The sequence below is a fragment of the Scyliorhinus canicula genome, chromosome 8, assembly GCF_902713615.1.
Source record: "Scyliorhinus canicula chromosome 8, sScyCan1.1, whole genome shotgun sequence".
Taxonomy (NCBI): Eukaryota; Metazoa; Chordata; class Chondrichthyes; order Carcharhiniformes; family Scyliorhinidae; genus Scyliorhinus; species Scyliorhinus canicula.
In genome coordinates, this window is record NC_052153.1 from 199,861,401 (window position 1) to 199,888,100 (window position 26,700).

The following is a 26,700-nucleotide window of genomic DNA, read 5'->3' on the forward strand; positions in this document are numbered from 1 at the left end:
GCACCAGGACGGGTTAACATGCTCACTACAGTGCCAGGAACCCGCGTTAACGATGCTGTCTCACAGTGCCAGGGACATGGGTTAACACTGCTGTCTCACAGTGCCAGGGACCCGGGTTAACTGCTGCCACACCATGCTAGGGACCCGGGTTAACAGCTGTCTCACAGTTGCCAGGGACCACGGGTTAACACTTCTGTCACACAGTGCTAGGGACCCCGGGTTATACCACTGCTGTCTCACAGTGCCAGGGACCCGGGTTAACAATGCTGTCTCACAATGCCAGGGACCCGGGTTTAGCACTGCTGTCCACAGTGCCAGGGACCGGGTGTTAACAACTGCTGCCTCACAGTGCCAGGGAAACCGAGTTAACACTGCTGCCTCACAGTGCCAGGGACCCTGGGTTAGCACTGCTGCTCTACAGTGCCAGGGACCAGGGTTAACACTGCTGTCTCACAGTGCCAGGAACCGGGTTAACACTGCTGTCTCACAGTGCCAGGGACCCAGGTTAACACTGATGTCCTCACAGTCACAGGGACCCGGGTTAACACTGCTGTCTCACAGTGCCAGGGACCCGGGTTACACACTGCTGTCTCACAGGCCAGGGACCCCGGGTTAAAACTGCTGTCTCACAGTGCCAGGGAACCGGGGTGTAACACTGCTGTCTCACAGTGCCAGGGACCCGGGTTAACACTGCTGTCCTCACAGTGCCAGGGAACCCGCGTTAACAATGCTGTCTCCCAGTTCCAGGCACACGGGTTTAACACTGCTGTCTCACAGTGCAGGGACACGGGTTAACACTGCTGTCTCACCAGTGCCAGGGCACCCGGGTTAACACTGCTGTCTCACAGTGCCAGGGACCCGTGGTTAACACTGCTGCCACACAGTGCTAGGACCCGGGTTAACACTGCTGTCTCACAGTGCCAGGGACCCGGGTTAACACATGCGTCTCTCAGTGCCAGGGTCCCGGGTAAACACTGCTGTCACACAGTGCTAGGGACCCGGGTTAACACTGCTGTCTCACAGTGCCAGGGACCCGGGTTAACACTGCTGTCTCACACTGCCAGGGACACGGGTTTAACACTGCTGCCACACAGTGCTAGGGCCCCCGGGTTAACACTGCTGTCTCACAGCGCCAGGGACACGGGTTAACACTGCTGTCACACAGTGCTAGGGACCCCGGGTTAACACTGCTGTCTCACAGTGCCAGGGACCCGTGGTTAACACTGCTGGTCTCACACTGCCAGGGACCCGGGTTAACACTGCCTGTCTCACAGTGCCAGGGACCCAGGTTAACACTGATGTCTCACAGTGCCAGGGACCCGGGTTAACACTGCTGTCTCACAGTGCCATGGACCCAGGTTAACACTGCTGTCTCTCAGTGCCAGGGACCCGGGTTAAACACTGCGTCTCACAGTGCCAGGGACCAGGGTTAACACTGCTGTCTCACAGGGCCAGGGGACCCGGGTTAACACTGCTGTCTCACAGTGCCAGGGACCCGGGTTAACACTGCTGTCTCACAGTGCCAGGGACCCGGGTTAACACTGCTGTCTCACAGTGCCAGGAACCCGGGTTAACACTGCTGTCTCAGAGTGACAGGGACCCGGTTCAATACCGGTCACTGTCTGTGGAGTCTGCAAGTTCTCCCTGTGTCTGCGTGGGTTTCCTCCGGCTGCTCCGGTTTCCTTCTCCCAGTCCACAGATTGGTGCAGGTTAGGTGGATTGGACATGCTAAATTGCCCCCTAAAATCCACGGATGTGCGGGTTAGGTTATGATGTTTCGGAGAAAGGACGGGGGGTTAGGTGGGTGGACATGTGTAGAGTGTTCTTTTGAAGGGTCGGTGCAGACATGGTGGGCCTAAGGCCTCCTTCTGCACGGCAAGGATTCGATGATTCAATAACCTTTAACTCTCTAGTTCCTCAAGATTCGATCTAACACTGAGATCCTCTGAGAAAGAAATTCTAATATTAAATGGGAGACCCCTTATTTTTAAACTGTGTCCCCTCGTTCTCATCTCTCCAATATAGGGAAGCATCTTCTCAGAATCCAACCTGACAAATCCCCTCACAATCCTACAGGTTTCAGGGCAGCACAATGGCGTAGTGGTTAGCACTGCTGCCTCACGACATCGAGGACCCAGGTTCCATCCCGGCCTCGGGTCACAGGCCGTGTGGAGTCTGCACATTCTCCCCGTGTCCTCTCGGAAGGAGCGATCACAATATGGTGGAATTCAAAATACAGATGGAGGGTGAGAAAGTAAAATCAAATACTAGTGTTTTGTGTTTAAACAAAGGAGATTACAATGGGATGAGAGAAGAACTAGCTAAGGTAGACTGGGAGCAAAGACTTTATGTTGGAACAGTTGAGGAACAGTGGAGAACCATCCAAGCGATTCTTCACAGTGCTCAGCAAAGGTTTATACCAACAAAAAGGAAGGACGGTAGAAAGAGGGAAAATCGACCGTGGATATCTAAGGAAATAAGGGAGAGTATCAAATTGAAGGAAAAAAGCATATAAAGTGGCAAAGATTGGTGGGAGACTAGAGGACTGGGAAATCTTTACGGGGCAACAGAAAGCTACTAAAAAGCTATAAAGAAGAGTAAGATAGAGTATGAGAGTAAACTTGCTCAGAATATAAAACAGAGAGTAAAAGTTTTTACAAATATATAAAACAAAAAAGAGTAGCTAAGATAAATATTGGTCCTTTAGAGGATGAGAAGGGAGTTTTAATAATGGGAGATGAGGAAATGGCTGAGGAACTGAACAGGTTTTTTGGGTCGGTCTTCACAGTGGAAGACACAAATAACATACTAGCAACTGATAGAAATGAGGCTATGACAGGTGAGGACCTTGAGAGGATTGTTATCACTAAGGAGGTAGTGATGGGCAAGCTAATGGGGCTAAATGTAGACAAGTCTCCTGGCCCTGATGGAATGCACCCCAGAGTGCTAAAAGAGATGGCTAGGGAAATTGCAGATGCACTCGTGATGATTTACCAAAATTCACTAGACTCTGGGGTGGTCCCGCTGGATTGGAAATTAGCAAACGTGACACCACTGTTTAAAAAAGGAGGTAGGCAGAGAGCGGGAAATTATAGGCCAGTGAGCTTAACTTCAGTAGTAGGGAAGATGCTGGAATCTATCATCAAGGAAGAAATAGCGAGGCATCTGGATAGAAATTGTCCCATTGGGCAGACGCAGCATGGATTCATAAAGGGCAGGTCGTGCCTAACTAATTTAGTGGAATTTTTTTGAGGACATACCAGTGCAGTAGATAACGGGGAGCCAATGGATGTGGTATATCTGGATTTCCAGAAAGCCTTTGACAAGGTGCCACACAAAAGGTTGCTGCATAAGATAAAGATGCATGGCATAAGGGTAAAGTAGTAGCATGGATAGAGGATTGGTTAATTAATAGAAAGCAAAGAGTGGGGATTAATGGGTGTTTCTCTGGTTGACAATCAGTAGCTAGTGGTGTCCCTCAGGGATCCGTGTTGGGCCCACAACTGTTCACAATTTACATAGATGATTTGGAGTTGGGGACCAAGGGCAATGTGTCCACGTTTGCAGATGACACTAAGATGAGAGGTAAAGCGAAAAGTGCAGAGGATACTGGAAGTCTGCAGATGAATTTCGATAGGTTAAGTGAATGGGCTAGGGTCTAGCAGATGGAATACAATGTTGACAAATGTGAGGTTATCCATTTTGGTAGGAATAACAGCAAACGGGATTATTATTTAAACAATAAAATATTAAAGCATGCCGCTGTGCAGAGAGACCTGGGTGTGCTAGTGCATGAGTCACAGAAAGTTGGTTTACAGGTGCAACAGGTGATTAAGGAGGCAAATGGAATTTTGTCCTTCATTGCTAGAGGAATGGAGTCTAAGACTAGGGAGGTTATGTTGCAATTGTATAAGGTGTTAGTGAGGCCACACCTGGAGTATTGTGTTCAGTTTTGGTCTCCTTACTTGAGAAAGGATGTACTGGCACTGGAGGGTGTGCAGAGGAGATTCACGAGGTTAATCCCAGAGCTGATGGGGTTGGATTATGAGGAGAGGTTGAGTAGACTGGGACTGTACTCGTTGGAATTTAGAAGGATGAGGGGGGATCTTATAGAAACATTTAAAATTATGAAGGGAATAGATAGAATAGATGCGGGCAGGTTGTTTCCACTGGCAGGTGAAAATAGAACTAGGGGACATAGCCTCAAAATAAGGGGAAGTAGATTTAGGACTGAGTTTAGGAGGAACTTCTTCACCCAAAGGGTTGTGAATCTATGGAATTCCTTGCCCAGTGAAGCAGTTGAGGCTCCTTCATTAAATGTTTTTAAGGTAAAGATAGATAGTTTTTTGAAGAATTAAGGGTTATGGTGTTCGGGCCGGAAAGTGGAGCTGAGTCCACAAAAGATCAGCCATGATCTCATTGAATGGCGGAGCAGGCTCGAGGGGCCAGATGACCTACTCCTAGTTCTTATGTTCTTATGTCTGCGTGGGTTTCACTCCCACAACCCAAAGATGTGCAGGTTGGGTGGATTGGCCACGCTAAATTGCCCTTCTAATAATTTTTTTTTTAATCCAAAAAAAAAAGAATCTTGTCGGTTTCAAAGGGTAATTATTGATGCATGTTTTTGTGACTGGAGGCTGTTTTTGTAAGGTCATAAGATATAGGAGCAGAATTAGGCCATTCCGCCCATCGAGTCTGCTCCACTATTCTATCATGGCTGATCTCTTCATCATCTGCTACCTACAATGTTACAGACCAAGAGCTGGATCGCAAAATCAGCCGGAGCATCTCCAGCCTGGAACACATGACCGAGGAGCGGGAATCGGTAATTTAGCCTCACGAACCGAACCCCCTCAATGTGATCATGGCTGATCCCATCCTGGCCTCAACTCCACCATCCTGCCCGTTCCCCATAACCCTTCAACCCATTACCGATTAAATATCTGTCTAACTCCTCCTCAAATTTACTCACTGTCCCAGCATCCACTGCACTCTGGGGTAGCGAATTCCACAGATTCATATCCCTTTGGGAGAAGTAGTTTCTCCTCAAATCTGTTTTAAATTTGCCACCTCTCATTTGAAGATTTTTTTTTTTTTTAAATGATTTTTATTGAAAATGTTTTACAAAATATATAACAACAAACAGTAAAAAACAACAATAAAACAACATAATAAGCATAATACCCCCAAGACCGTAACAACGCATATATCAAGCCCCCCCAAACCCGGTGAACAACAAGAGAACTTGAAAATAAATTAAATTAAATAAACATTCTCAAAACCCTCCCCCCCCCGGGTTGCTGCTGCTGCTGACCTAGTTCCCTATCGCTGAGCCAGAAAATCGAGGAAATGCTGCCACCGCCTAAAGAACCCTTGTACCGATCCCCTCAGGGCGAATTTGACCTTCTCCAGCTTAATAAAACCCGCCATGTCATTGATCCAGGTCTCCACGCTTGGGGGTCTCGCATCCTTCCACTGTAGCAAGATCCTCCGCCGGGCTACTAGGGACGCAAAGGCCAAAACACCGGCCTCTCTCGCCTCCTGCACTCCCGGCTCCACCGCAACCCCAAATATTGCGAGTCCCCAGCTTGGCTTGACCCTGGATCCTACCACCCTCAACACCGTCCTCGCCACCCCTTTCCAGAACTCCTCCAGTGCCGGGCATGCCCAGAACATATGGGCATGGTTCGCTGGACTACCCGAGCACCTGACACACCTGTCTTCACCCCCAAAGAACCTACTCATCCTCGTCCCAGACATATGGGCCCGGTGTAGCACCTTGAATTGGATGAGGCTAAGTCGCGCACATGTGGAGGAAGAGTTAACCCTCTCCAGGGCATCCGCCCATGTCCCATCCTCGATCTGCTCCCCCAGCTCCCCCTCCCACTTAGCCTTTAACTCCTCTACTGACGCCTCCTCCACCTCCTGCATTACCTTGTAGATATCCGATACCTTCCCATCCCCGACCCAGACCCCGAAAGCACCCTGTCCCTCACCCCCCTCGCGGGCAGCAAAGGGAATCCCTCCACCTGCCGCCTAGCAAACGCCTTTACCTGCAGGTACCTGAACATGTTCCCCGAGGGGAGCTCAAATTTCTCCTCCAACTCTCCCAGGCTCGCAAACCTCCCGTCAATGAACAGGTCCCTCAGCTTTCTGATGCCCGCCCTGTGCCAACCCAGGAACCCCCCATCAATGTTCCCCGGGACGAACCGATGGTTCGCCCTTAGCGGAGCCTCCATCGAGCCCCCCATGTCGCCTCCACTGCCCCCAAATCTTGAGGGTAGCCGCCACCACCGGGCTCGTGGTATACCTCGTGGGAGGGAGTGGCAACGGCGCCGTTACCAGGGCCCCCAGGCTTGTGCCTCCACAGGACGCCATCTCCAACCTTTTCCATGCTGCCCCCGCCCCCTCCATCACCCACTTGCGCACCATCGACACATTGGCCGCCCAATAATACCCCGAGAGGTTGGGTAACGCCAGCCCCCCACCATCTCTGCCCCGCTCCAAGAAGACCCTCTTCACCCTCGGGGTCCCATGCGCCCAAACAAAGTTCATGATGCTGCTCGTCACCCTCCTAAAAAAGGCCCTAGGGATAAGGATGGGCAAAGACTGAAAAAGGAACAAGAACCTCGGGAGCACCGTCATTTTGACGGACTGCACTCTACCCGCCAGCGACAGCGGCACCATGTCCCATCTTTTAAATTCCTCCTCCATCTGCTCCACAAGCCTGGTAAAATTAAGCTTGTGGAGAGTCCTCCAACTCCTGGCCACCTGCACCCCCAGGTACCTAAAACTCTTCATTGCCCTCTTAAACGGGAGCCTACCAATTCCCTCCTCCTGATCACCCGGGTGCACTACAAACACCTCGCTCTTACCCAGATTCAGCTTATAGCCCGAGAAGCCCCCAAACTCAGCCAACAGCTCCATCACCCCCGGCATTCCCCCCACTGGGTCCGCCACATACAGCAGCAGATTGTCCGCATACAGCGATACCCGATGTTCCTCCCCACCCCGCACCAGACCCCTCCACCTCCCTGACTCCCTCAACGCCATAACCAGAGGTTCAATTGCCAGTGCAAAAAGCAAGGGGGACAGGGGGCACCCCTGTCTGGTCCCACGGTAGAGCCTGAAGTACTCTGACCTCCTTCCATTAGTAGCTACACTCGCCATCGGGGCCTCATAAAGCAACCTCACCCATTTGATGAACCCCTCCCCAAATCCAAACCTCTCCAGCACCTCCCACAGGTACCCCCACTCAACTCTATCAAAGGCCTTCTCTGCATCTAGCGCCACCACTATCTCCGCCTCCCCTTCCACCGCCAGCATCATAATAACATTTAACAACCTCCGCACATTCGTGTTAAGCTATCTTCCCTTGACAAATCCTGTCTGATCCTCATGTATCACCCCTGGCACACAGTCCTCTATCCTGGTGGCCAGGATCTTCGCCAGCAACTTAGCGTCCACATTGAGGAGCGAGATTGGCCTGTATGATCCACACTGCAGGGGGTCCTTATCCTGCTTCAGGATCAAAGAAATCAGCGCCCATGACATCGTCGGGGGCAAAGCCCCCCGCTCCCATGCCTCATTGAAGGCCCGCACCAACAGGGGGCCCACCAGGTCCGCATACTTTTTATAAAATTCCACCGGGAACCCATCCGGCCCTGGCACCTTCCCTGACTGCATTTGGCCAATCCCCCTGACTAGCTCCTCCAACTCAATCGGCGCCCCCAGCCCCTCCACCAGCTCCTCCTGCACCTTTGGGAAACGTAGCCTGTTCAGAAAGCTCTCCATCCCCCCCCCCCCCCCCCCTCCACCGGTGGCTCCGACCGGTACAGTTCCTCGTAAAAGTCCCTAAAGACCCCGTTCACCTCTGCCCCCTTCCGCACCACATTCCCACCCTTATCCATCACTCCACCAATTTCCCTAGCCGCATCTCGCCTACGGAGCTGATGCGCCAGCATTCTGCTCGCCTTCTCCCCATACTCATAAACCGCACCTTGCGCCCTCCTCCACTCTGTCGCCGCCTTTCTGGTGGTCAGCAAGTCGAACTTGGCCTGCAAGCTACGCCGTTCCCCCAACAATCCCTCCCCCTGGGCCTCCGCATACCTCCTATCCACATCCAGGAGCTCCCCCTCCAGTCTCTCCCTCTCCCTCCTTTCCCTATGGACCCGGATGGAAATCAGCTCCCCCCGGATCACTGCCTTCAGAGCCTCCCAAACCATCCCCACCCGGACCTCCCCCGTATCGTTTGCCTCAAGGTACCCCTCAATACTTCCCCGGACCCTCCTACACACATCAGCCAGCAACCCCACGTCCAGACGCCACAGCGGGCGCTGGTCCCGCATCTCCCCCATCTCCAGATCGACCCTGTGCGGAGCATGGTCTGAAATTGCTATGGCCGAATACTCGGCATCCTCCACCCTCAAGATCAATCCCCTGCTCAGAACGAAAAAATCTATTCGGGAGTAAACCCTATGCACATGGGAGAAAAAGGAATACTCCCGCGCCCTCGGCCTCCCATACCTCCAGGGATCCACCCCTCCCATCTGGTCCAGAAATCCCCTCAGCACCTTGGCCGCCACTGGCCTCCTACCCGTCCTTGAACTGGACCGGTCTAGTGGGGGATCCAGCACCGTGTTAAAGTCTCCCCCCATGATCAGGCCCCCCGCCTCCAGGTCCAGAATGCGGCCCAACATACGCCTCATAAAGCCAGCGTCATCCCAATTCGGGGCATACACGTTTACCAGCACCACCTTCTCTCCCTGCAGCCTACCCTTCACCATAACAAACCTGCCCTCCTTGTCCGCCACCACCTCAGACGCCTCGAACGCCACCCTCTTCCCCACTAGAATCGCCACCCCCCGGTTCTTCGCGTCTAATCCTGAGTGATAAACCTGCCCCATCCACCCCTTCCTCAGACGAACCTGGTCCGCCACCTTCAGGTGGGTTTCCTGGAGCATAGCCACGTCCGCCTTCAGCCCCTTCAGATGAGAAAATACCCTAGCCCGCTTAACCGGCCCATTCAGCCCCCTCACGTTCCAGGTGGTCAGCCGGATCAGAGGGCACCCCGCCCCCCTCCCCCGCCGACTAGCCATAGCTTATTGACTGCTCGCCCCAGGCCAGCTCGCCCCGCCCGACCCGTTCCCCATGACGATAATGCCTCTCCTCTTCCCCCCCCGGCCCACACCAGCTCCTTCCTGGCCATTCCAGCAGCAACCCGGTATCTCCCCCCCCCCCGCTCCGGGGACCGCTCCAGCGCGGGAAAAAACCAGTAGAGGCCACGCCCCCACCTCCAGCTCCGCCCCCCCTGCCCCGCAGCGCGGGAAACCAGAGGAAAGCCCGCGCTTTCACACTGCCCCACCCCACCCTTCTGACGCAGCTCCCAAATACCAGCTCCACCCCATCCCCCAGCCCCGTACAGAAAAAAAACAAACCCCAACATCCCCCACATAACACAAAACCATACCCAACAGAACCACCCGGAAACAGAGCAAGAACCAGCATAGAAAGAACGTATCAAAATTACAACAACAGCAACAGCAAAAACAGCAACAAACGTAGTACACAAGACCCTGCAGCCCCCTCGAGTCCAGCTTCTCCGTCTGCACAAAGGCCCACGCCTCCTCCGGGGACTCAAAGTAGTATTGCCGGTCCTTATGTGTTACCCACAGACGCGCAGGCTGCAGCATTCCAAATTTAACCTGCTTGTTATGCAGCACCGCCTTCGTCCGGTTAAACCCTCAACACAACATGACGCAGGACTACAGGGGCCGGCGTGGAAGAAAGGAGGCCCCCAGCCAGAGAGGCCGGCCAGCCGATCGGTGGGCCCTGATTGCGGGCCAGGCCACATCGGAGGCCCCCCCTGGGGTCGGACCCCCCCGCCACAGGCCACCCCCGGACCCTTCAACGCCGAGGTCCCACCGGCCGAGAGCAGGTGTGAACGGCGCCAGCGGGACTCAGGTTTTTACGACGACCATCCTGGGCCGAGAATAGGCGGGGCGGCTGTGTAGAGCGGCCCCCGACTGGTGCCGCGCCAACCATGCCGGCGCCATCCCGTCGGCGTGGCGCGATTCGCACCGGTCGCGGGGATTCTCCAGCCCGGTCCCAGGCTGAGAGAATCGCGCCCACTCCTTCCTGCTCTGTCTGCTGAACCTCAGGAAGGCTATGTTTGGGAAGACGCAGTGTATTTTCACCAGAATGACTCCCATTAAATGACGAGTACAGTTTGCACAGATCAGGCCCGGCGGAGAACCACACGGACTTGAAACGCTAACTTTGTTTCTTCCCTCCACAGAGGCTGCCAGAGTCGCTCAGCATTTCCAGCTTTTTCAGATTTTATTTTATTACCTTCTCTGAGTTTTCATAGAATCATCACATTTACAGTGCAGAAAGAATCCATTCGGCCCATCGAGTCGTCACCAGCCCTTGGAAAGAGCACCTTACTTAAGCCCACACCTGCACCCCATTCCCATAACCCAGTAACCCCACCTAACCTTTTTGGACACTTAATGGCAATCTAGCATAATAATAATAATCTTTATTAGGTTTACGTTAACACTGCAATGAAGTAAATGTGAAAATCCCCTAGTCGCCACATTCCGGCGCCTATTCGGGTACACAGAACAAAGAGAAATTACAGCACAGGAACAGGCCATTCGGCCCTCCAAGCCTGCGCCGATCCAGATCCTCTATCTAAAACTGTAGCCTGCGCTGAGGGAGAATTCAGAACGTAAGAACTAGGAGCAGGAGTAGGCCATCTGGCCCCTCGAGCCAGCTCCGCCATTCAATGAGATCATGGCTGATCTTTTGTGGACTCAGCTTCACTTTCCGGCCCGAATACCATAACCCTTAATCCCTTTATTCTTCAAAAAACTATCTCCTTTTACCTTAAAAACATGTAATGAAGGAGCCTCAACTGCTTCACTGGGCAAGGAATTCCATAGATTCACAACCCTTTGGGTGAAGAAGTTCCTCCTAAACTCAGTCCTAAATCTACTTCCCCTTATTTTAAGGCTATGTCCCCTAGTTCTGCTGTCACCCGCCAGTGGAAACAACCTGCCCGCATCTATCCTATCTATTCCCTTCATAATTTTAAATGTTTCTATAAGATCCCCCCTCATCCTTCTAAAGTCCAACGAGTACAGTCCCAGTCTACTCAACCTCTCCTCGTAATCCAACCCCTTCAGCTCTGAGATTAACCTAGTGAATCTCCTCTGCACACCCTCCAGTGCCAGTATGTCCTTTCTCAAGTAAGGAGACCAAAACTGAACACAATACTCCAGGTGTGGCCGCACTAACACCTTATACAATTGCAACATAACCTCCCTAGTCTTAGACTCCATCCCTCTAGCAATGAAGGACAAAATTCCATTTGCCTTCTTAATCACCTGTTGTACCTGTAAACCAACTTTCTGTGACTCATGCACTAGCACACCCAGGTCTCTCTGCACAGCGGCATGCTTTAATATTTTATCGTTTAAATAATAATCCAGTTTGCTGTTATTCCTACCAAAATGGATAACCTCACATTTGTCAACATTGTATTCCATCTGCCAGACCCTAGCCCATTCACTTAACCTATCCAAATCCCTCTGCAGAGTTCCAGTATCCTCTGCACTTTTCGCTTTACCACTCATCTTAGTGTCATCTGCAAACTTGGACACATTGCCCTTGGTCCCCAACTCCAAATCATCTATGTAAATTGTGAACAATTGTGGGCCCAACACGGATCCCTGAGGGACACCACTAGCTACTGATTGCCAACCAGAGAAACACCCATTAATCTCCACTCTTTGCTTTCTACTAATTAACCAATCCTCTATCCATGCTACTACTTTACCCTTAATGCCATGCATCTTTATCTTATGCAGCAACCTTTTGTGTGGCACCTTGTCAAAGGTTTTCTGGAAATCCAGATATACCACATCCATTGGCTCCCCGTTATCTACTGCACTGGTAATGTCCTCAAATAATTCCACTAAATTAGTTAGGCACGACCTGCCCTTTATGAACCCATGCTGCGTCTGCCCAATGGGACAATTTCCATCCAGATGCCTTGCTATTTCTTCCTTGATAGATTCCAGCATCTTCCCTAATACTGAAGTTAAGCTCACTGGCCTATAATTACCTGCTCTCTGCCTACCTCCTGTTTTAAACAGTGGTGTCACGTTTGCTAATTTCCAATCCAGCGGGACCACCCCAGAGTCTAGTGATTTTTGGTAAATTATCACTAGTGCATCTGCAATTTCCCTAGCCATCTCTTTTAGCACTCTGGGATGCATTCCATCAGGGCCAGGAGACTTGTCTACCTTTAGCCCCATTAGCCTGCCCATCACTATCTCCTTAGTGATAACAATCCTCTCAAGGTCCTCACCTGTCATAGCCTAATTTCTATCAGTCGCTGGCATGTTATTTGTGTCTTCCACTGTGAAGACCGACCCAAAAAACCTGTTCAGTTCCTCAGCCATTTCCTCATCTCCCATTATTAAATCTCCGCCATTGATGTGTTCCCCACAATTAACTCACCAGTTTCATCTTCCAAGGGGCCAGCATTCACCTTCGCAACTCTTCCTTTTTATGTACCTGTAGAAGTTTTTGCTATCCTTGTTGATATTCTGTGCTAGTCTTTTTCATAATTTACCTGAGCATTTTTAATTACTTTTTTAGTGTCCCTTCGTTTATGGTTGAAAGTTTCCCAATCTTCCAGTCTGCCACTGGCCTTTGTGATATGATGTAACTTAGGATTCTGGAACTCATTGCCTGAAAGGGTAGTAGAGGCGGGAATACTCACAACATTTAAGAAGCATTTAAATGAGCACTTGGGAAACGCCAGTCACACAAGGCTACGGAAGTGCTGGAAAATGGGATGAGAATAGATGGGGGTTTGATGGCCACTACAGACAGGATGGGCCGAAGGGCCTACCCTCTGTGTTGTAAAACTCTTTTCGAACACTGGGGTGTAGACCACCCGATCCTGGGGATTTGTCAGCTTTTATCCCTTTTTCTCGAATACTTCCCCTCTTGTGAATCTCCCATTCCCTTGCGGCCGCCATTTATGGCCCATCTCCAGCTTCTTAAGCCCAAGTCATTGGAAATCCCTTCCATCGCCTTTCCGCATCACCAACTTTATCTTTTCCATTAAACTTTAAACTCAGCAGTTACCATTTTGTGACTCACCGCCTAATATCTCTGGTCTGGGATGTTTTCTTTCCTGTCACCTCTTGTGAAATACCGTCAACTGTTTTGAGATGTCGAAGATAGTTTCTGAATGCAAGTTGTCATGTTTTTCACCTTTGCTGTCTATATTCTCAGCACTATATCATACAGCTGTAAAGTCAGCTCTGGACAGTTATGGTATTTCCATGCTAAGTGCATTTTCTGTTCCTTTTTCAGAGCGTTATTCGTTGCCTGTGGCACCCAAAGCTGAACCAAATCATGGTGGGGACAGGAAATGGACTGGCAAAAGTGTACTATCACCCAGGAAAGAGCCAACGGTAAGCGGTGATTGTTCAAATTTGTTCAGTTGGAAAGATGACAGCACCAGACTGTATACCCTTATCATAAAAATATAGACATTTGGGCAGCACGGTGGTTATTAAACAATCGATTATTGTCACAAGTAGGCTTCAATGAAGTTACTGTGAAAAGCCCCCAGTCGCCACATTCCGGCACCTGTTCAGGGAGGCTGGTACGGGAATTGAACCCACGCTGTTTCCTTGTACTGCGTTACAAGCCAGCTGTTTAGCCCACTGTACTAAACCAGCAACCAGGTTAGCACTGCTGCCGCACAGCACAGAGGACCCGGGCGGCACGGTGGCGCAGTGGTTAGCACTGTTGCCTCACGTCGCCAAGGATCCAGGTTCCATCCCGGCCCTGGGTCACTGTCCATGTGGAGTTTGCACATTCTCCCCGTGTTTGCATGGGTTTCGCCCCCACAACCCAAAGATGTGCAGGGTAGGTGGATTGGCCACGCTAAATTGCCCCTTAATTGAAATTAATCAAGAATGTTCCTGATGTTGGGGACGTCTGGAACTAGGGATCACAGCCGAAGAATACTGAAGAAAGGTTGAGTAGATTAGGATTGTTTTCGTTGGAAAGACGGAGGTTGAGGGGGGACCTGACTGAGGTCTACAAAATTATGAGAGGTATGGACAGGATGGATAGCAACACGCTTTTTCCAAGAGTGCGGGTGTCAATTACAAGGGGTCACGATTTCAAGGTGAGAGGGGGAAAGTTTAAGGGAGACGTGCGTGGAAAATTTTTTACGCAGAGGGTGGTGGGTGCCTGGAACGCTTTACCAGCGGAGATGGTAGAGGCGGGCACGATAGCATCATTTAAGAAGCATCTAGACAGGTATATGAATGGGTGGGAACAGAGGGAAGTAGATCCTTGGAAAATAGTGGACAGGTTTAGATAAAGGATCTGGATCGGCGCAGGCTGGGATGGCCGATAGGCCTGTTCCTGTGCTGTAATTTTCTTTGTTCTTTGTTCTTAATAAGGGGTCAGCCATTCAGGACTGAGATGAGGAAGAACTTCTTCTCTCAGAGTTGTAAACTTGTGAAACTCTCTACCACAGAAAGCTGTTGGGGTCAGTTTGTTGGATATATTCAAGAGGGAGCAGGACATGGCCCTTGCAGCTAAAGGGATCAAGGGGTATGGCAAGAAAGTGGAAATGGGATACTGAATTTGCATGATCAGCCCTGATCATATTGAATGGTGGAGCAGGCTCAAAGGGCTGAACGGCCTTTCCTGCACCTATTTTCTATGTTTCTATGGCTGACCCTCGATCTCAATGCCATATTCCCCCATATCCATTGATGCCATTAAAATCTAAAGCATTATCTACCTCTTTCTCTGATACATTCAGTGACTCGGCCTCCACAGCCTCCTGTGGTAGAGAATTCCTCACGTTCACTATCCTTTGAGCGAATAAATATTTCCTTTATCTCAGTTCTAAATAGTCGACCTCTTATAATGAGATTGTGTTCCCCGATTCTAGATTCCCCAACCAGAGGAAACATCCCCCCTGTATCCAGTCTGTCCAGATCATATAACATTTTATACTTTGCAATCAGATCTCCTCTCTCCGAAACTCTGGTGAATACAGGCAAAGTCGAACCATCTCTCCTCATAGGCCCGCCAACCCCGGTATCAGCAGAATGAATCTATGCTGCACTCCCCTATGGAAAATATATCCTTTTTTAGATAGGGAGACCAAAACTGCACACAATACTCCAGCTGTGGCCTCACCAAGGCCCCGGATCACTGCAGTAAGAATCTCTACTTCAGATTTAAAATCCTCTTTCAATGAAGGCCAACATATCATTTGCCTTCTGAATTGTCTGTTGCACCAGCCTCTCCACTTTCATTGACTGTTGTACAAGGACACTCCGATCCCAATATATTACTAAGTAAATAATACTGTTCCTTTCTGCTTTTCACACCACAGTGTATAATTTCACATTCAGCCACAATGTACTGCATCTAGCACGTGTTTCTTCACTTAAAATAAAGAAAAGTACAGCACAGGAACAGGCCCTTCGGTCCTCCAAGCCCGTGCCGATCATGATGCCCTAACTTTTTTTAAAAACCTTCTGCCCTTACTCAGTCCATACTCCTCTATTTCCTCCCTATTCATGGACCCATCCAGATGCCTCTTAAATGGTGCTAATGTGCTGCTTCCACCACATCCTCTGGCAGCGCGTTCCAGGCTCCCACCACTCTCTGTGTGAAAAACTTACCCCACGCATCTCCCTTAAACTTCCCCCCTCTCACCTTGAACCTGTGCCCCCTGTAATTGTCACTTACACCCTTGGAAAAAGCCTCTAACAATCCACCCCGTCTGTGCCTCTATGCCAAGGTGATTGAGAAGGCATATGCCAAGCATGCCTTCATCAGCCGGGGCATTGAGTACAGGAGTTGGCAAGTCATGCTACAGTTGTATAAAATTCTGGTACGGCTGCACTTGGAATATTGCGCACAATTCTGGTCGCCATACTACCAGAAGGATGTGAAAGCTTTTGAGAGGGTGCAGAGGAGGTTTACCAGGATGTTGCCTGGTCGGTCTGGATTACCAGCTATGTGGAGAGGCTGAATAGACTCAGACTGTTTTCGTTAGAATGATGGAGGTTTTGGGGTGACCTGATAAGAGGTCTACAAGACTGAGCAGGCACTCTTTCTCAGAGTGGAGGGTCAGTCACCAGGGGGCATAGGTTTAAGGTCTGTGGGGTAAAGTTTAGAGGAGATTTGCAAGGCAGGTTTTTTTGGTTGTGGAAGCAGATACATTAACGGTGTTCAAAATACATCTTGACAAATAGGTGGATAGGATGGGTCTAGAGGGATACGGCACTAGGAAGTGCTGAGGGTTTTGGCTAAGGATGCTATCATGACTGGTACAGGCTTGGAGGGCGGAAGGGCCTGTTCCTGTGCTGTATTGTTCTTTATTCTTTTTTTTTAAATAGTTTTTATTGAAATTTTTACAAAATATAAACATCTTAACTCTATTAACAAACAACCGCGATAGTACTCCAAGAACAATACCCCCCCAAGCACACGCCACACCCCACAGACCCATGTACACAGTTCTCCCTCCCCCCAATCCAAACCCCCCCCCCCCCCCGGGTTGCTGCTGCTGTCGGCCTATTTCCCTACCGTTCCGCCAGGAAGTCCAGGAAAGGCTGCCACCGCCTGAAAAACCCTTGTACTGATCCCCTCAGGGCAAATTTCACCCTCTCCAATTTAATGAACCCCGCCATATCATTGATCCAGGCCTCCACGCTTGGGGGCCTCGCATCCTTCCATTGGAGCAAGATCCTCCGCCGGGCTACTAGGGACGCAAAGGCCAGAACACCGGCCTCTATCGCCTCCTGCACTCCCGGCTCCACTGCCACCCCAAAAATTGCGAGTCCCCAGCCTGGCTCGACCCTGGATCCCACCACCTTCGACACCATCCTTGCTACCCCCTTCCAAAACTCCCCCAACGCTGGGCACGCCCAAAACATATGGGCGTGGTTCGCTGGGCTCCTCGAGCACCTAGCCCCCGAAAAACCTACTCATCCTCAACCCAGTCATGTGGGCCCTATGCAGCACCTTGAACTGTATGAGGCTAAGCCTCGCACAAGAAGAGGAGGAATTCACTCTCTCCAGGGCATCCGCCCACGTCCCCTCCTCAATCTCCTCACCCAGCTCCTCTTCCCATTTACCCTTCAGTTCCTCCACCGAGGCCTCGTCTACCTCCTGCATTACCCGGTATCTGTCCGAAATCCTCCCTCCTCCAACCCACACCCCCGAGAGCAACCTGTCCCGTACCCCACGTGGGGGCAGCAAGGGGAACCCCTCCATCTGCCGCCTGGCAAACGCCCTAACCTCCATGTACCGAAACATGTTCCCCGGGGGGAGCCCAAACTTCCCCTCTAACTCCCCCAAGCTCGCGAACCTCCCCTCCACAAACAGGTCCCTCAACCTCCTAACCCCTGCCCTGTGCCAGCCCAGAAATCCGCCATCAATGCTCCCTGGGACAAACCGATAGTTCCCCCGTATCGGGGCCTCCATCGAGCCCCCCACTTCTCCCCAAATTTTGAGGGTAGCCACCACCACCGGGCTCGTGGTATACCTCGTTGGAGGGAGCGGCAACGGCGCCGTTACTAGCGCCTCCAAGCTCGTGCCCACACAAGACGCCGCCTCCATCCTCTTCCATGCTGCCCCCTCCTCGTCCATTACCCACTTATGCACCATCGCTGCGTTGGCAGCCCAATAGTACCCACAGAGGTTGGGCAACGCCAGCCCCCCCCTATCCCTGCCACGTTCCAGGAACACTCTTCTAACCCTCGGGGTCCCATGCGCCCACACAAATCCCGTGATACTCCTGTTGACCCACCTAAAAAAGGCCTTTGGGATAAGGATGGGAAGGCACTGGAACAGGAACAAAAACCTCGGGAGCACCGTCATCTTAACGGACTGCACCCTCCCCGCCAGTGACAGCGGTAACATATCCCACCTCTTAAACTCCTCCTCCATCTGCTCCACCAACCTTGTGAGGTTGAGCTTGTGCAGGGCCCCCCTGCTCCCCGCCATATCATTGATACCTGAAGCTCTTCCCTGCCTGCTTCAGTGGGAGCCTACCAATCCCCCCCTCTTGATCCCCCGGATGTACCACAAACACCTCACTCTTGTCCAAGTTCAACTTATACCCCGAGAAACCCCCAAATTCACTAAGAATCCTCATCACCTCCGGCATCCCCCCCACCGGGTCCGCCACATACAGCAACAGGTCGCCCGCTTACATCGACACTCGATGCTCCTCCCCACCCCGCACCAGGCCCCTCCAGTTCCTTGACTCCCTCAATGCCATGGCCAGGGGCTCAATTGCCAACGCGAAGAGCAAGAGGGACAGGGGGCACCCCTGTTTCGTCCCCCGGTACAGCCGAAAGTACTCCGACCTCCTCCTATTTGTGAGCAGCCTCACCCACCGGATAAACCCCTCCCCAAACCCAAACCACTCCAACACCTCCCACAAGTACTCCCACTCAACCCTATCAAAGGCCTTCTCCGCATCTAATGCCACCACTATCTCCGCCTCCCCTTCCACAGCCGGCATCATAATAATGTTGAGGAGCCTTCGTACGTTTGTATTCAGCTGCCTTCCCTTCACAAACCCCGTCTGGTCCTCATGGATGACCCCGGGCACGCAATCCTCTATTCTAGTGGCCAGGATCTTTGCCAGCAGTTTAGCATCGGCGTTCAGCAGTGAAATCGGCCTATATGATCCGCACTGCAGAGGGTCCCTGTCCCGCTTCAGGATCAAGGAAATCAGCGCCCGTGACATAGTTGGGGGCAAAGCCCCCCCCCCCCCCCCCCCCCCCCCCCCCCCCTTTGCCTCGTTAAAGGTCCGGACCAACAGGGGGCCCAACAGGTCCAAATACCTTTTATAAAATTCTGCCGGAAACCCATCCGGCCCCGGCGCCTTCCCCGACTGCATGCTCCCTATCCCTTTGACCACCTCCTCCAGCTCGATCGGCGCCCCTAGTCCCTCCACCTGCTCCTCCTCCACCCTCGGGAATCGCAGCTTGTCCAAGAAGCACCCTATTCCACCCCCCTCCACCGGGGGCTCCGACCGGTGCAGTTCCGCATAGAAGTCTCTGAAGACCCCATTAACATCTACTCCCCTCCGCACCACCTTCCCAGCCTTATCCGTCACTCCCCCAATCTCCCTGGCCGCGTCCCGCTTTCGGAGCTGGTGTGCCAGCATCCTGCTCGCCTTCTCCCCGTATTCATACACCGCCCCCTGTGCTTTCCTCCACTGAGCTTCTGCCTTTCTGGTGGTCAATAGGTCAAATCTGGCCTGAAGGCTACGCCTCTCCCTCAGCAATCCCTCCTTTGGGGCCTCCGCATATCTCCTATCCACCTGCACCATCCCCTATCAGTCTCTCCCTCTCCCTCTGCTCCCCCCTCTCCCTATGGGTTTGAATGGAGATCAATTCCCCCCTCATCACCGCCTTCAATGCCTCCCAGACCGTCCCCACCCGAACCTGCCCGTTATCATTGGCCTCGAGGTATCTCTCAATACACCCCCGAACCCTCTCGGCCACCTCCTCATCTGCCAACAGCCTCACCTCCAAGCGCCAGAGCGAACGTTGGTCCCTCTCTTCCCCAAGCCCGAGGTCCACCCAGTGCGGGGCATGATCTGAAATGGCAATGGCGGAGTATTCCACATCCTCCACCCTCGACACCAACCCCCTGCTCAGGACAAAAAAATCAATCCTCGAGTAAGCCTTATGTACGTGGGAGAAAAACGAGTATTCCCTGGCCCTTGGCCTCGCAAACCCCCCCCCCCCCCCCAATCTGGTCCGTGAATCCCCTCAGCACCTTGGCCGCCGCCAGCCTCCTACCCGTCCGGGACTTGGATCGATCCAATGGGGGATCCAGTACAGTGTTGAAGTCCCCCCTCCCCCATGATCAGGCCCCCCACCTCCAGGTCCGGAATGCGGCCCAGCATACGCCGCATAAACCCCGCATCGTCCCAGTTTGGGGCGTAAACATTCACCAACACCACCCGCTCCCCCTGCAGCTTGCCACTCACCATCACGTATCTCCCGCCACTGTCAGCCACCACATTTAACGCCTCAAACGATACCTTCTTCCCCACCAGGATCACCACCACCCTACTCTTCTCATCCAGCCCTGAGTGAAATACTTGGCCCACCCATCCCTTCCTCAGCCGAACCTGGTCCGCCACTCTCAGGTGTGTCTCCTGAAGCATGGCCACGTCCGCCTTCAGCCCCTTCAGGTGCGCAAATACCCGGGCCCGTTTGACCTGCCCATTCAGCCCCCTCACATTCCAGGTTATCAGGTGGATCAGAGGGCTCCCTGCCCCCCTCCCCTGCCGATTAGCCATACCCCATCCCATGCCCACCCCCGGCCAGCGTCCCCCGCTCTGCCAGTTTCCCACGGCGGCAACTCCCCCCCCCCCCCCCCCCTCCAGCACCCCCTGCATCCTCCAGCTAACCCCCTCCTCCCCTCCCCTCCCCCCCAGGCTCAGACCCCTCCTAGCCGCGCCCCTCCCTCCACAGCACTCCCGTGAGCCAGCTAACTTCTGCTGACCCCGGTGACTCCCGCCCTACCTTCGGCTCCTCCCCACGTGGGACTGCCCCTCCCATTGTGCCCGTCAACGGGTCCCCCCTCCCCCCGCTCTTGCGCGGGTAAAGAAAACAGCCAGCAACGACCCGCGCTTCTCAGCCCCGGCCCCGCCCCCACCATCTCCGAGCGCGGGAAACCCGCAGAAAGCCCGCGCTTTCGCCCTGCCGGGCCCCGCCTCCTCCAGGGCCACTTCCATTATCAGTCCCCCCACCAGCTCCCCGAACTCCCCGTTTACCCCCCTGCCTGAACCCGTCCACCAGACCCCTACAGAAAAACCCCTATAGAAAAGACAAATCGACATCACCCCACCCACCCTAAGGCCAACCCACTTCTTACACTAAACCAAGCAAATACAAATACAGTATTATACAACATCCCCCATCCTGGACCCTCAGTTTGAGTCCAATTTCTCGGCCTGCACAAAGGCCCACTCCTCCTCCGGGGACTCAAAATAATGGTGCCAATCTTTATAGGTGACCCACAGACGCGCCGGCTGCAACATGCCGAACTTCACACTCCGCCTGTGGAGCACCGCCTTCGTCTGGTTAAACCCGGCCCTCCGCCTCGCCACCTCCGCACTCCAGTCCTGGAAGATCCGCACCTCAGTGTTCTCCCACTTGCTGCTCCGCTCCCTCTTGGCCCACCGGAGCACACACTCACGATCCACGAACCGATGAAACCTCACCAACACCGCCTGCGGCGGCTCGTTCGGCTTGGGCCTCCTAGCCAGAATTCTGTGGGCCCGCTCCAACTCCAGGGGCCCCTGGAAGGACCCAGCCCCCATCAGCGAGTTTAACATAATCACCACATAGGCCGCTAGGTCCGACCCCTCCAGCCCCTCCGTGAGGCCCAGGATCCGCAAATTCTTCCTCCTCGACCGGTTATCCAGCTCCTCGAACCGCTCCTGCCATCTTTTATGGAGCGCCTCGTGCATCACCACCTTCCCCGCCACGGCCACGACCTCGTCCTCCCTTTCGGAGGCCTGCTGCTGCAGCTCCCGGATCGCAGCCCCCTGGGCTGTCTGGGTCTCCATCAGCTCCCTGTTAGTTACCTTCAGGGACTCCAGCAGCTGCAACTTCAGCTCCTGGAAGCAGCGCAGCAGAGTTGCCTGCTGCTCCTGGACCCACTTCCTCAGCTCCTCAAGGCCTCCGCCGGCCACCATTTTATCTTCCTGCCCCCGTTTTTCGGCTTTTTCTCTGCCCCACTCCTGGTCCGGACCATGGGGTCGACTACTGCCCTCTTCCCCCTTTGGGGTTTGCTGCTACAGCTCCGTTGGGGGCCCTGAAAAGAGCCCCAAAGTCCGTTCTCCGCGGGAGCCGCCGAATGTGCGGCTTGACTGCTCATCGCCGCCACTGAACCTGGCTCAAATTGTCAAAATCACTGTGTCACTGCCTTGCGTCCCCCTGTCAATTCCACCCAATTTTTGTGTCATGGCCAACTTGGAAATGTTACATTTATTTAGATATTGTGGCCATTTCAGAGACATGGATAGAGCAGGGACAGGAATGGTTGTTGCAGGTTCCGGGGTTTAGGTGTTTTAGTAAGCTCAGAGAAGGGGGCAAAAGAGGGGGAGGTGTGGCGCTGCTAGTCAAGGACAGTATTACGGTGGTGGAAAGGATGCTAGATGGGGACTCTTCTTCCGAGGTAGTATGGGCTGAGGTTAGAAACAGGAAAGGAGAGGTCACCCTGTTGGGAGTTTTCTATAGGCCACCTAATAGTTCTAGGGATGTAGAGGAAAGGATGGCGAAGATGATTCTGGAAAAGAGCGAAAGTAACAGGGTAGTTGTTATGGGAGACTTTAACTTTCCAAATATTGACTGGAAAAGATATAGTTCGAGTACAATAGATGGGTCGTTCTTTGTACAATGTGTGCAGGAGGGTTTCCTGACACAATATGTTGACAGGCCAACAAGAGGCGAGGCCACATTGGATTTGGTTTTGGGTAATGAACCAGGCCAGGTGTTAGATCTGGAGGTAGGTGAGCACTTTGGAAACAGTGACCACAACTCAGTGACCTTTACGTTAGTGATGGAAAGGGATCAGTATACCCCGCAGGGCAAGAGTTATAGCTGGGGGAAGGGCAATTATGATGCCATTAGACATGACTTAGGAGGTGTTGGTTGGAGAAGTAGGCTGCAAAGGTTGGGCACACTGGATATGTGGAGCTTGTTGAAGGAACAGCTATTGCATGTTCTTGATAAGTACGTACCAGTCAGGCAGGGAGGAAGGGGTCGAGCGAGGGAACCGTGGTTTACCAAAGAAGTGGAATCTCTTGTTAAGAGGAAGAAGGAGGCCTATGTGAAGATGAGGCATGAAGTTTCAGTTGGGGCGCTTGATAGTTACAAGGAAGCGAGGAAGGATCTAAAGAGAGAGCTGAGACGAGCAAGGAGGGGACATGAGAAATCTTTGGCAGGTAGGATCAAGGAAAACCCAAAAGCTTTCTATAGGTATGTCAGGAATAAAAGAATGACTAGGGTAAGAGTAGGGCCAGTCAAGGACAGTGGTGGGAAGTTGTGTGTGGAGGCTGAGGAGATAAGCGAGATACTAAATGAATACTTTTCGTCAGTATTCACTCAAGAAAAAGATAATATTGTGGAGGAGAATGCTGAGACCCAGGCTATTAGAATAGATGGCATTGAGGTGCGTAGGGAAGAAGTGTTGGCAATTCTGGACAAGGTGAAAATAGATAAGTCCCCGGGGCCGGATGGGATTTATCCTAGGATTCTCTGGGAAGCCAGGGAAGAGATTGCTGAGCCTTTGGCTTTGATTTTTAGGTCATCATTGGCTACAGGAATAGTGCCAGAGGACTGGAGGATAGCAAATGTGGTCCCTTTGTTCAAGAAGGGGAGTAGAGATAACCCCGGTAACTATAGGCCGGTGAGCCTAACGTCTGTGGTGGGTAAGGTCTTGGAGAGGATTATAAAAGATACGATTTATAATCATCTAGATAGGAATAATATGATTAGGGATAGTCAGCATGGTTTTGTGAAGGGTAGGTCATGCCTCACAAACCTTATCGAGTTCTTTGAGAAGGTGACTGAACAGGTAGACGAGGGTAGAGCAGTTGATGTGGTGTATATGGATTTCAGTAAAGCATTTGATAAGGTTCCCCACGGTCGGCTATTGCAGAAAATACGGAGGCTGGGGATTGAGGGTGATTTAGTGATGTGGATCAGAAATTGGCTAGTTGGAAGAAGACAGAGAGTGGTAGTTGATGGGAAATGTTCAGAATGGAGTTCAGTTACGAGTGGCGTACCACAAGGATCTGTTCTGGGGCCGTTGCTGTTTGTCATTTTTATAAATGACCTAGAGGAGGGCGCAGAAGGATGGGTGAGTAAATTTGCAGACGACACTAAAGTCGGTGGAGTTGTAGACAGTGCAGAAGGATGTTGCAGGTTACAGAGGGACATAGATAAGCTGCAGAGCTGGGCTGAGAGGTGGCAAATGGAGTTTAATGTGGAGAAGTGTGAGGTGATTCACTTTGGAAAGAATAACAGGAATGCGGAATATTTGGCTAATGGTAAAATTCTTGGTAGTGTGGATGAGCAGAGGGATCTCGGTGTCCATGTACATAGATCCCTGAAAGTTGCCACCCAGGTTGATAGGGTTGTGAAGAAGGCCTATGGTGTGTTGGCCTTTATTGGTAGAGGGATTGAGTTCCGGAGCCATGAGGTCATGTTGCAGTTGTACAAAACTCTAGTGCGGCCGCATTTGGAGTATTGCGTACAGTTCTGGTCACCTCATTATAGGAAGGACGTGGAAGCTTTGGAACGGGTGCAGAGGAGATTTACCAGGATGTTGCCTGGTATGGAGGGAAAATCTTATGAGGAAAGGCTGATGGACTTGAGGTTGTTTTCGTTAGAGAGAAGAAGGTTAAGAGGTGACTTAATAGAGGCATACAAAATGATCAGAGGGTTAGATAGGGTGGACAGCGAGAGCCTTCTCCCGCGGATGGGGGTGGCTAGCACGAGGGGACATAGCCTTAAATTGAGGGGTAATAGATATAGGACAGAGGTCAGAGGTGGGTTTTTTACGCAGAGTGGTGAGGCCGTGGAATGCCCTACCTGCAACAGTAGTGAACTCGCCAACATTGAGGGCATTTAAAAGTTTATTGGATAAGCATATGGATGATAAGGGCATAGTGTAGGTTAGATGGCCTTTAGTTTTTTTCCATGTCGGTGCAACATCGAGGGCCGAAGGGCCTGTACTGCGCTGTATCGTTCTATGTTCTATATATGATCATGAACAGCATTGATCTCTGTGATACCCCACTAGTCACTGCCTACCACTCGTTAAAACACCCATTTGAAGGGGGGTGTCCGGAGATGAGATCCCTTAACACCGGATAGCTAGGAGAACACTAGAGTAGCTCTACATCAGTTAGTTTATTGAGGATTGAGACTAATCCTAGAAAGTAATCATTATTAACCATTAAACATGTATTTTTAAACATAGAAGTAATACGCATTTAAACTCTTGCTAAATGCTGAGATTTAAGCCACCTAACTTGCCCATGTTTATAAGGCAAACAGAATCAGGCAGAAATAGTGTGGTCAGCAATACAACCAGCTCAATAAGCAGTTGTTATCAGTGGCCCCAATATCCTGTCTCGGACAATCCATGGTGTAAAAAGGAACACGCTTCAACATCCTACACCCAGACGAATAATGAGCTGGGCAGGACCTGGCTGAGATAAGTAACATGGGAATGGCAGCAAAATAAAACACAATGGATAAAGTGTCCTGGTAAACAACTGGTCGCAAGGTGGGGTTCAATCATGAGCTGATCACAGTCATCGTGTCGCTTAAAGTAAATTTCACTGGTCAATATAAAATTGACAGCTTCAAGGATTAGATCAAGTGCAACTGGGGTGGGCTATTGACCTTTGGAAAATTGTATAATTGGGGCATTTGCACCAGTGTAAAGCAGATTGATTTTGGCATTTATCCAAATCACTCTCCCTCGTACGTTGACCAAGTTTGGAAAAATAAAGCCATCTTAACCAGAGCTTATGTATCCGCAGGTCTTTGTGTTCAGCTGAGCTGTAACTAAGAGGGAGGAACACAATGTAAAACCAGCTCAATACTCAGTCCTTGAAAACGTTCCTACACCATTTATTCCCATTCTCTGTTTACTGTCTGTCAACCGATTCTCGATCCATTATCCCCCATCCCTTTTGCTTTAATTTTGCCCACTAACCTCTTATAAGGGATCTCATCAAAAGCCTTTTCACAATCTAAATACACCACATCCACTGGTTCTCCCTGATCTACTTTACCATTTACATCCTCAAAAAACTCCAGTAGATTTATTGAGCATGATTTGCCTTTCATGCACAGCCTGCAACGCCCATGTCCCATGAACGAATAAAAAAAACCCACGCTAGCTTTGTCCAATCCCATTAATGCTTTTGAAATGTTCTGTTATCACGTATAGACTCTTCCCCACTACTAATGTCAGGCTAATTGGGCTGTAATTCTCCCTTTTCTCTCTCCCCTTTGAAGTATTGGGGTTACATTTCATACCCTCCAATCTGTAGGAACTGCACCTGAGTCTATAGAATTTTGGAAGATGACCACCAATGTATACAATATTTCCAGTGTCGCTTCCTTTAACACTCTGGGATGTCGATTATCAGGCCCTGGTGATTTGGCAGCGACTAACCCCATTAATTGCCCCGTCACCATTTTCTTACTAATAGTGATTTCCTTTGATTCCGCCCTCTCACTGGATCTTTGGTTCCCGAACATTTCTGGGGGTTATTGTGCTCTTGGTCGTGAAGAGAGAACCAAAGTATGTGTTCAATTCCTCTGCCATTTCTTTCTTCCCCATTGTAATTTCCCCGGCTTCCTACTGTGAGGACACTGCATTTGTCTTTAATCTCTACCTTTTCACATATTTATAGAAACGTTCACAGTCAGTTTCTGTGTCCCCTGCAATTTTACTCTCGTTCTCTATTTTTCCTTCTTGATTACATTTTTTGTCCTCTTTTGCTGAATTTAAAAATGCTCCCAATCATCAGGCTCGCTGTTTTTTGTGGCAAATTTATATGTCTCCTCTTTG

General features: G+C 51.4%; 1 protein-coding gene across 1 annotated transcript in view; it reads left to right on the forward strand.

The window, feature by feature from the left end:
* The window catches only part of LOC119969965 (WD repeat-containing protein 70), a 232,289-nt gene that overhangs the window by 181,624 nt on the left and 23,965 nt on the right, over positions 1-26,700 (forward strand). The window contains exon 13 of the mRNA XM_038803933.1: positions 13,396-13,496. Coding sequence (XP_038659861.1) covers positions 13,396-13,496 — 101 coding nt within the window. The remainder of the gene's footprint in view (positions 1-13,395; positions 13,497-26,700) is intronic.